Source organism: Poecilia reticulata, chromosome 12 (genome assembly GCF_904066995.2).
Source record: "Poecilia reticulata chromosome 12, P_reticulata-male-v2, whole genome shotgun sequence".
NCBI classification, from domain to species: Eukaryota; Metazoa; Chordata; class Actinopteri; order Cyprinodontiformes; family Poeciliidae; genus Poecilia; species Poecilia reticulata.
Window position 1 is genome coordinate 10,801,020 of NC_088841.1, and position 11,877 is coordinate 10,812,896.

The following is an 11,877-nucleotide window of genomic DNA, read 5'->3' on the forward strand; positions in this document are numbered from 1 at the left end:
CTAAGGCCATCAACACCTAGCAGGTACCGAGAACCCCAATGGGAATAAAGTATGCGTGCAAAGTCTGTGGAAAAAAAAAAAAAACAGACCACTTGTGTGTTTATTCTGGCAAAAGGGGATAAGGTCCTAGTTTGGACATGCAAGAGAAAACAGAAAAGGAAATTACTTCAGACGTGAACCCTGTTCAACAAAGAAAAAAAAAAAAAAACTCCCACAGACTGCATTGCTCCCCACAACACCCCACAAAAATTGGCATCAATGCTGGGAAACAAGACGAGTTTATCAACAGACTGAAACGCTCATTCTTCGTAAATGTATGTACCAATACTTGTTAGTGAGAATTTTGAAAAAAAACCCAAGGAAGAGGCTGCAGGGATCAGAAAACCTCCCACGCTCTCTTTTAGCTTTAAACAGAAGCAGTGGTGTGGCGTTTTTCCTCTTTAATTTCTTCACATCCACGGTTTTGTTAACACTGAAGATAAAGAAATCTCCTCCCACCACAAAGTTCTTCATAATGAACCTCCTCTGTGGCTCGCCATCGTCTCGCCCACATCAGCAATTTTCCTGATCTAGAACCTTCTGTTCTCCCTTTGCCTCTGTGTGTCTCCTGCACCCTGCATACCTCCTCTTTGCTCCTGATTCCTAACAACAACAACTGTGCAGTGGCAAAGGTCTTGTGACCGAGGAATAACTCAGTGCTAACGCTTTGTATGCTGGCACGACTGGACAGACAGGCACCGATTCCTGGAAATAACAGATTCCCTCTGCTGCTCAGATTCTGAAAGTTCATAACGCAGTTTCTTTCATCTTACAATTGAATGTTTTGAAGATTTGTTTCTTTATGGGTGTGCCAATGTGGGAACAATTAAGCCAGTGTTCACAGGGGTTAAGAGGATGTTCCTGAACTTGTTGAATTTGTAGCACCCGGAGGACAAGTGATGATTGGCGCTGAAGCGTGACACACACACACATCCTTACGTGTTCAGTGTGTGTTGGTGTGTACGTGCATGTGTCCAGCTTGGCCCCATTTGCAGGCCAAGACCTTTGCAAGATGAGACAAAAGTGTCACGCTGCATCATCACGGGTGTTATCCTAAAAATTGATCTGAAACTGTGAAGTGTGACAAAATGCAAGAACAGAAGAAGTCTCTACAGAAGGAAGCAGACTATTTTAGCTAAAACCAAACTAGATATAGTGAGGATGCTGACAAGATCATGAAATCAGGTGGAAAAGAACAATGGATACATCAACTATTCATCCTATTGAACATGTGGGCATAATGATTCAGTTTTTGAAAGATTGAACAGAAACACACTAAGAGTTTAATGTTTTATTTATATTAAGGTCCAGATTTATTTGTTTAATATTTATTCATAACTTCTATGTGCAACACAATAGAATGCTTAACTATGGAGGACCAAAACCGACATAATAGGAAATAAAAGAATAAATGTATAAATAAAAGAATAAATATATATTTTGATAAGAAATAAAAGCATAAATATATTTTTGGAGGACCAAAACTGACATAATAAGAAATAAAATAATAAATAAAGGAATAAATAAGAGCATAAATATATATTTTGATAAGAAATAAAAGCATAAATATATATTTAGTTTTTCCTTTTCCTTACACGAGTTTCCGTCAAGTAATGTATATATTTTCTTCTTCATTTCCCCTAAAAATGCGTTTTGTCAAGAAAAATAGATATTTTGCTTTGTCTTTTTATGCTTCTCCCTTTTCCGCTCGCTGCATTTCTGCTTTGTCTTCTTCCGCTCGCTGTATTTCTGCTACATCAATATGTTAATGAGGAGAGCTTACTACCCCACTCTGGTACTTAATTTCTGATTTTGTAAGTGTAGATTACGTTAAACTAGCAAATTGTCAGAATTGTCATGTTTCCTCAAACAATAAGCTAAAGTTCAGTGATGGAAATAAATATTGAGAAGCGGCTTAGCGGTTTAACCACATAACTTTTGACACATCCCTCACTCTGCTCAAACTTCCTGTCTCCATTTCCTTTATGCTGTGTACATTCTAACAATGCCATTAAGACTGATTTTAAAAACATAATACCTTAGCTCTCCATTTTGTCTTGTGATAAATAATGTTATCTTTTGACTACTACCTGGAAAACAACCATTAAAGCACATCATGCGTCAGCCTCAACTTACTGTTGGGATCGCTTACTTAACCCAGGTGGTTTTTTGCACGCCACAACCTGTGCGGACCGCAGGGTCGGTGACATCGTCACAGATGCACCTTTGCAGCCCTTTTTCAAGCAGCAGAGTATGAAACTGAGTCATGTGGGTGGGTTTTGAGGGTTTCGAAGGGTTTGGGGTAAATTGGTTTGAATCTTCCTGAGACCAACAGTGCATCAAGTGAATATATGCTCCTCTGTTTATCCACAGAGGGCAACCGTATGCCAAATTAGCCCTTTTCCAGCGTTGATGTAGCTACGTGCACCCATGCTCCACAATCAGCTCATTATTGGAAGGGTTTTCATGTGATTCTGCCCTGATAAGTATCACTTGGAACAACTTACAACGCTGACTGGCCTTTGAACAGAAAGAAAACATGCAAATTGTTTATTCTTTGTGTACATCTTAAATTATTCTGTAACCTTTTCCTGAGTTTTAAGGATGAAAAGGCTATTTCTTTTAGAAATTGTGCTTTGTAACCTAAGAATAAATGAAACATGTTTAAGTTCATACCCATCTAGGCTTCATAGGGAGAGTTGAGCTGAAATCTAAAGCTTCTACAAAATAAAAGCAAGCAGCATGAGCAAAACTGTCAACCAATTTATTTGGAAACAAACGCCACAGAAACGAGAAACATCTTTCCACCGCTAAACGTTTGCCATTTCTCTCAAATATTTAGATGTACATGCATAACTTCAAAAACCATTTATTTCTTCACAGCAACTGGATTTTCACAATATTGGCGACTGTGGTTGCTTCATCTACGACTTGTGGTCGTGGTGCACAAAGGGGACAGAAGTTGTCACAAAGCTGACAAGCGTGAACCATGAGGTAAGTGTAAACCGCTCCATTTCTGAGGAGAGGTTACATCTCTTCCAAATAGAAAGTCACACTAAGACAGCAGTGTGAGGTGGAAAAAAGTCTGCAAGGTCTGCTGAGAAAATCTCTCTTTGCAAAGATTTCACCAAAGATTTTTTCTTGTTGTTGTGTTGTTTTGTTTTGTCAAGCCGACACAAGATTTCTTCACCCTGGTTGTTAGTTGGTTTTGCTGCCAGACGACAGAGTATTGTGTCTGTTAAAAAAAAAAGTGTTGGGTGAAAGAAAGATGTGATCATATTTTATGCATTTACATGCTGCATGGATCAATTATAGCACACCTGCCGCAGACACCTCAAGTAATTCATTAGAAGCCAGGATAAGAAGCTGTAAAAAATAAATAAATAAATAAACCTGTCACATCTTCTGAATCTCAACAGTTGAAAGAAAATTATTGCTGAAAAAAAGCAAAGAAGCTCTATACAAGAAAAAAACCCTGCTCTAATCGGAGGAGCTTCGTGGTCAAACACACAAAATGCCATAAGAGCTGAACACACCACCGCCTCCATAAAACAATACAGTGAACAAGACAGTGGCACTATTATGCTTTGGAGATTCTTTCCTTCACCAGGGACAGGAAGGAAGATGGTTTGACTTGTGTGTGGCAAAACGGTTCAGTCAAAGTCCGGACTAAAATCCAAAGGTTGATGTTCGCAGACATTCTCCAACAAATCTGAAACGTCCAGCCACAAAGACTTAATTGCAGCAAAACTTTCCGCTGTAGCGTTCTGAATACACACTTTTCTGAGTTTCATTTGTAAAACTTTTTGAGTTTAATAATCCCCTTGCTTCATTTTTAACTATATGCTACATTGCATTAAGTCTATCACACAAAATCTCATTGGAATATACTGAAATACGTAGTTCTAAAGGAACGTGAAAAAATTCTAAAGTGATTGAACACTTTGGAAAGGCAGTGTATAAAGCTGTTCAGACTTGATGGTTTTTCGCAGTAGTTACCTATGACATGCATATCACTGCGCCGACGCTGCCTGTTGAATTCCTCACTGATAACCAGCTGAATGCTTCCTCTCCTCCGAGAATGCAGAGATAAGACAAGCTTTAAATATGAATGAACCCTGTATTAAATATGCACATGATCGCAAAATAAATGCAAAAAATGCAAAAAGTGGTAGTTTGAGCTTTTAGAGATTTTAATAAATGCCATTGTGCAGTTTCTTTTAAAGATAATGAATTAAATAAGCTGGAAGAGTTGGGTAAGTTGACACTGCGTGACCTAATTACTCATTCTGCCAGAGAATCTCTGTCGGCTGATGCCAACAGACAGATTAGTGCAGAGCGCTGCAACCCGGCCGGAGAGCTGACTCAAATGAAAGATACGGTCACCGCCAAGAGAAGGGAGGTGGTGGTGGGGGGGATGACTAAAAAGACATACTGCTAATGACTGAGATGGCTGGGTCCACAAAACGTCTCGCCAAGTTCATAAATCTAATCTAAAGCTTTAACGTCTGGAGAACTCCGTCTCCGGACCGCGCAGCTTTCAGTGAAATGACCGTCCTCTCTGACCCTCTGCTGCAGCAGACATGCACTGTTGGGATATATATGTGGAAAAGACAAATTCCCAGATTCAAGATGTGAGAAACTGCGAGGGGGAAAAAAGCATTCCGATCCTCAAGAGAATTTAGTGTTTTCTAAATTTGGATGAGCTCAACGAACCTCTCACCTTTTCTCTCCATGTTTTAACCAAACAAGCTGTGACAGAAGCAAAAGTTTAACATCTGGCAAGCTAAACTGGAAAACACCTCGGTAGATCTTTTACAGGTGTAGGAGCACAATCTACAGTCGTATACATTAAATACATATACGATATTTGTTCGTCAGATTAAAGTCTCTTTGGAAAATCATTTTTGAAAACAGACATTAAACTTATTGTACTTTTCCTTAAGCCCACAGTTTTGTATTAAAACATTTATTTTTGTTCTCTGTGTGGTCTTCCAAGCATCCTTTGGCTGTTTCTTTCACCCCAAAGACAAGCATCCCATTATGTGTAATCTCTGTGATAGAGGCAGTTTGCTGAAATAGATTTGGCTTTCACATGGTCAGGTCACACGTGAGTATTTTTTACCATGTTAAAGCACATTGTAAAACCATAAACGGTTTACGACTCTGGCTCCTGATGTATGAAAACCTGAGATGATACTGTTGGTATGACCTAAAGCCAGACAGTTTCCACCTCCGTGTGAACCACATGAGTTCATGAGTTCAAGAGCTCAAATTGTACTTGAACTGCAGGACAGTGGCTGATAGGGCATGAGACACTGCTGAGATTATGTACCATTCAGATCTAGTTGCCACGTAATAATGCTCCTTTTGGCTTTATTTAGATGTCTAGAACTGGCCATCTCAAATTCTTGCAGGAGTTGTACTGTGGATATGATCTAACCGGTTTCAATTGGTCTATTCTGCATTAGTTTGATCGTATATTCTACAGGTTCAGTCTTTAAATTTCACACGCAAGTTTCACTTAGTAAAGAAATGCTCAAGCAATCCAGTTCACACTTCTTTCAACAGTTTGTTAGATTCAACTGAGTGGATCAGGTGTGAATCTCAAGCATTCATCATCTACCCGAACATAGAAATGAGCCTGCTGAGAACAGCTGCATCAAGCAACCAGCAGCAGTCTGAAAACCAGGACACCCATATGCATCAGGGAAGTTAAATGTGTGAACTGAATGCATCGTGTTCACTGTGCATAGAGTTCTCCCAGTTCTAACTAGTTAGAGCTTCTGAAGTTTTTAACACATAGAATGAAATGTGAAAAGCAGAAATACTCACATGACAAGCCTAATATTTTCTACATGAAAGTTCATGCTCAGAAGTGACAAAAATTTAGCTTTTTGGCCATAGTGACAATGAGAAGACTTGAAGGTGTCAACCAGGAAAACCCTACACCATCTGTGAAGCACGATGGTGGCAGCATCATGCCTGTAGCAACTTTCAAAGGTTATTTTGTCCCATAAAGATTGGGGAAGTATGTTTCTATTCAAGCGCTGCACGTACGATTTTGACTCTTTTTCAATCAGGAAAAACAGACACCATTCCAGAAAAAAATGCTTCAAATCAATTATTAAAGACTCAAATCCGCGAAACGTTCTTGTTGACAATTATAGTCAACGAACTAACAAAATTTAAAAGTAAAATTTTTTCTACTAACACGATAAAGAAGCAAACTTCTCCAACAATATTAGAAAAAGCATGGCTTGAGAAATAAGAAGCATTCAAGAGAGTGTGAAAAATTGTCAGCGCTCTGTCCTTTCATCTGAAACAGTTGTCTACACTAATCAAAAATTTACATAATTCAACAATGGCCTCCAAATTTTACCCTTAGACACCCAAAAAAACGAAATGGTTTGTTCATCTACTCAAGATAAGTGTTTGTTTTAAATAACTTCAAAATATTAGAAAAGTCTCTCAGCTAATTCACAGATGAATCCAAGAGTGACGTTTTTTTTTTAAAAAAAAAAGGTGGCAGGTATGACTGGTTAACATCAGTATAAACGTGAAAATAATAGTTTACTATGTGATCACAAACTGATTCCTTCACAGTCACAGACACACACTTCTATCCATTTAACCCTAACTCAATTCTCTAATGACCATCACAAGCCAGTATCACATGAAAGCAAAGGAATCTGAGAATTAAAGAGACAGTCCTTATTCGCTTTGTTGCTCTCTCTTTTCTCTCCTCTCCAAACAGGAACTCTACATTTAGTTTTAAATACTTGAAAATGAGCTTGCTGCAGCTCTAAGACTGAGCCTGAGAAAGCTCTGGTCATAGAGCGATGGAGAGTTTTTAAACATTATTTTAAAAGCCTGAAGTGACTTGAACCATTGTGATGAAAAAGCCTCCCCACAGCATTATTCTGCCATCAACATGTTTCAGCATGGTGAGGATGTCGATGCGAGTTATATGCTTAGCATCACAAATATAAATAAAAAAACAACATAACTTTGATCTCATCTGACCATTGCACCTTCTTCCACGTGTGCTGTGTGGAAAACTGCTGTATTTTCTCAATAATGCTCTCTTTGTCAGTTTAAGCAGACGTCCGTTATCCTGGCAGGTTTTCAGTCGTCATATTTGTCCATCTTCAATGATTGCTTGGCGTTGATGAGGTAGTTTGCTCACCAATGTTTTCTGCCAAACTTGTGGATTTTCAACAAATTCAACAAATGCATTTACTTTAAAAAGAAGACTTCTGAAGGCACTGGCTTTTATTTATGTTTTTTTTTTATAGTAACGTAAATCCAATTGAAAGCGTATTAAAATATGTGTCTGTATTAAGCTAACATGGCAAATGTGAAAGAAATTCAAAGTGAGGCTGAGCTGCTGTCAAAACGACCTCACTTGGACAGACTGGAAGCAACACAGGCATTTATCAACAGGAGCGCGTGCAATAAGAACACTACAGGAGACAAAGCTGCACGCGCAAAGATGCACGGTTAGCCACGTGCCGTCTTTTCCACCTGTCATGCTCTAATCAGCCAAAACGCCCCGCCGCTCTCTTTCAGTCTTTACTCACCAACAACTGCCGCTGCTGTCAAAGTGGAAATCTGACTGAGCCGCAGCATCCTGGCGCGCCACGCGGGTCCTGTTTAGCCTCCTTTTCTTTCACCAAAGATCCACCCAAGAAGCGACAATTGTTAACCCACTAACAGGAGTCCATGGGGCTTTTCAGAGCCCGGGTCCCTGCTCAGGCTGACAGAAGATGCTGCCTCTTAATGTACGCGTCCGCTCGGCTCAGCGGGAAATAGGAAAGGGAGGGCGGGGACTTCAGAGTTGTGGGTTCTCTCACCCACGGAGCGGGGGACGGGAATACATCAACTGCACAGTTAAATCTTAAGACAAAAACCACGGTTGATCTACAAGTGAGAGCAGGTCGAACTGAATGTAATAGAGGTTTGAAAGCAACTTGGGCGTCCTTGGGGTACACACGCAACGCAGCTATTGCGTTATGAGTGGTTAATGGTGCCTCACAATGTGGCTAAGTCAAATTGTTTCAATTGAAAGGGGAAAACATGCATTTATGATTGGCGAGTCACGGGGGAAAAGTGAAAATCTTATGAGAAAACGCAGAACAGCATTGTTTCAATGTGTTTTCTGATAAAAAAAAAAAAATTAGTAAAATGACTTTCTGGCGTGCCTTTCAACCATCCAGGGAAGTTTTCCCCACAGGGAGCCAGGCTCTCTCACCAAAACTGTGTTGCTGTTGAGAGTTGAGGTCACCCAATTGTAATATATCAGAAACAGTTCTGAAAACTCAGCATTTCAAGTCGTGGCTGTTGAAAGATGTTTGGTATCACTCATTTGAAGCATAATTCACTTTACCCTGTAGACTGTACAATGTAAACAGAGGGAGCTTGTCATGATTACCTGTTTTACTATTGTCTACACTAATCAAGACTCAAAGAAACATGGGGCTCTTTTTTCTCTCTCTACACGCAGCACTTCTTTGACATTTTACTGAAAAGAAAATCTTGCATTGGATTCCAGCGCCGCCTGGTTTATCTCAAGCGTTAAGCGAGTTTGATTCTACGCAGCTGCTGCAAACCTATGATAATATATTTTTCAGTCGCCTATTTGGAGCTTTATCTGAATGATTTAAGTTCAGAGCCTTGTAAAACAACCTCAAAGTATTTTATTGGTGTCTTGAGAAAACAGATGAACAGATGATTGTGAAGTTAAGAGGACTGTGGCGACATTAAATCAGCTGCAGCACAGGTGAGAGCTCTCAGGAGAACAACTTGCAACAATAAACAACAATAAACATTACATAAGGATATTTAACAGTATTCTAGTAGCATATAGAAATATGTGTCTATTTCTTGTTTGAATAAAAGCAAAGCATATTTTGAACATTTTAGTTCAAAATTTTGTGACAAACAAATTTACACATTTCAATTTCAACATTGAAATGTCCTTACTCGTGGCTATCGTACAGAGAGAATCTCAAAATAGCCCATGCATAGCTTTCAAGCTCACAGCTCATTCACACCTTCACTCTGGTCTTTCCTTTATGACTATCAGCAGTCACCAATCTCCATGTCTGCATCTAAATATTGTGATCTGCTTAAACACAGAGAACATGCAACGTGGAAAGCAAAAAATAACAATTCCTCCTTCATGCAATGTTGCCTTTATTTCTAGAAAAGCAAAACAGAGGGATATGTAAAAAAATGGCACATCAGATGTACATATCAAGCACAGCATGTGCTCGTTTTTAGTGTAAACAAAGAAGCAACATCTGCTCGAGACGGGACCTCAGGAACACCCAGCAAATGAGACAGTTTACAGGAGTCTTTCCTGTCTTCAGCCCCCACAGACATCCCTGAGTGAGACGCAGGAAGACTGATTAGCTTCATTGCACAAAATAGCCCTTCGCCACGCATCCACCCACCCTTTTCCTCATCCTCTTACACGACTCGGCTTACTGGTTTGATTTACCCTTCTGGTAACATAGTGTAGAAAGCGTCTTAATCGCAATCGATGTTTTCATTTTGAACACCTATGCAGTATCCTCCTGCCCTTGCCGCCCTGCCTTTCACTTTTGACGTGCTGCGTGCCTGTATTAGCAGTGGGAGTCTATGCTAATGTGTTTTTCATCTCTCTATTTCTTTAACTTCCTCTATGCACTGAGACAGGAAGAGGGCATTAAGACTGAACAGATACAGGGCTCGAACGTTTCGTCTTTCAATTTCAGCTCTGAATTCTTTAAATAGAAAAGATTCTAAGATGATTATAAAGTACCATCATGTCTCATACAGCCTCTTTTCTTGCTTCCACTTTGCTGCACAAAAAAAAAAACTGCACTTCTCAGATGAAGTTAATCGCTTTAAGTGAAGAAAATTGGCCTGGTTTACCCACGACATTAAATCATTAATGCTAAACAAACTTCTTTTGCAGTGACAATGCTTCTGTTTCAGTAGAAGCCCATATACAGAGATGATCTGAGGAATCTGTAATGTATACAGGAGGACGGTGTTGCGGCGTTAGTGACAGCTCACAGTAAATATATACTTTGTTTGGTATTCACTGTTATTGGGTCTGATGCGGAACGGATAGCTTGGAAAATTAAAGCATGTATAGCTGCTTATCTTCACACATTTTTTCCCTTTAAAGGAGAATCTTAGTAGTTGATGTCAAACAAAGTTGTGGAATAACAGATTTCCATCCAAAGGCATTCAAGTTCTTTTAAGTTTTTACACAATTTGTCATAGAATAACCAAGAATTGAAATATATTTTTCGGGATTTAAGCAATTGACCAACACAAAGAAGTGCAAAAAAAAAAAATATGTGGATTGTGGCTGCAGCAAATCATCTGCGTCCTCGCTGCATGCGCTCCCTCTTGAAAGCTTTGCGTTTGTTCTTCTTCACCACTTTTGGCGCAGGTGGCTCCGTCTGAATGTGAACAGGTTTCCGTTCATCTGGGGTAACAAAGACTTTTTTTCCTAGTCATAAATATTGCACCGTCTTTACTATTTTTTTTCTCTAATATGAAACCCAGTGCCTTAAAAAGTTATCTAATTATAAATCCTAATGCTTTCTGGTTTATTAGAGAACACTAGTGAACAAGCATCACAAAGACAAAGAAAAACCCAGACCCAGGTGAGATTGTGGGAAGATTTGAAGCAGGGTCAGGTAATTAAAGTAGTTTTTAATTTAGTGTTGAAAACAGAAAGAGTGCTGCACAACTGCAAGCCCACCAAAACATTATTGTTTTCCTAAACTGAGAGGTAGGGCTGAGAGATGCAAAGTAACTTTGACTCCTTGATGGAAATGAGTTTAAGGAACACGGCAAATATGAAGAAGAAGACGCTCTGGCTTATTTAAAATTCCTGAAGTTTAACGATTCCAGTTTGCAATATGCTATCAGTTGTTGCATACATTTAAACGAGAGTTTTTTCACTTATACTCACTATGACTTTATGAGGGATTTGTGCAGATTTTCTGCCAGCTGAGGAATAAACCACATACAGCAAACAAAGATGCTTTGGAGAAAAAACTTTCACTATATAAGGATACGTTGATTTTGTGCGGCTGCAGAGAATGGCTGTACAAGTGGCTTTTAATTCTATATGGTTAATCTTCAACAATTGCTAATGCCACTTCAAGAGAGCTGCAAGACGAGTTTCTCATGCTGCAGCAATGTAGAGTTCCCTTTGCTGAAAGCACAACAGGCTCCTTATAGGAGTGACTTTGCAATACCACCGAAGGATGAACTCCAGGGAAAGAAGCAAGTCGTGTGGCGGCTCAGTGACAGAAAGCAGATCCATCCGTTGTGATTACTCTTTGATGAGAACAGCTTTTGACTTTGTTCAAAACTCTGACACTGACCAGATGGAGATGAGCAAATGGAAATCATGTTGTGCCTAAATGTTTGTTCCTCTTTTGTGTTCACTTTTATGTTCTCTTTTGTGTCTTTTTTTTTTACATCATTTATGAACTTTCTTAGATGGGAAATAATTCCTCAGTCATTTTGAAACACAGCTCCATGCAGAAGAGTTTTTTTCCTTCTTTTATTTTTGCACAACACAATATTCCAATCACAAATGTGAAAGAGTTTTTAATAAGACTTTATGTGATTCATTAAACAGAGCCATGCATGTGCAGAAGGAAAAGGATACATGGTTGACTAAATGTTTTACAAAACAAATCCGGAGAAGCAATTAGTTCAACAAGCTGCAAGCGTTTAGAAGTCAAATTCAATTAAAAAATACTTCTCGGTTGTGTTTAGGTCTGGACAGGCCATTCCAACAAGAACGTGTTGGAATGAATG

At 39.2% G+C, this 11,877-nt stretch overlaps 1 protein-coding gene across 1 annotated transcript in view; it reads right to left on the bottom strand.

The window, feature by feature from the left end:
• itga1 (integrin, alpha 1) overlaps window positions 1–7,863 on the bottom strand; it is a 47,159-nt gene extending 39,296 nt beyond the window's left edge. Inside the window, exon 1 of the mRNA XM_008423751.3 lies at window positions 7,623–7,863. Within this exon, the coding sequence (XP_008421973.2) occupies window positions 7,623–7,671 (49 nt within the window). The 5' untranslated portion in view covers window positions 7,672–7,863. The remainder of the gene's footprint in view (window positions 1–7,622) is intronic.
• Window positions 7,864–11,877: the final 4,014 nt, after the last annotated feature.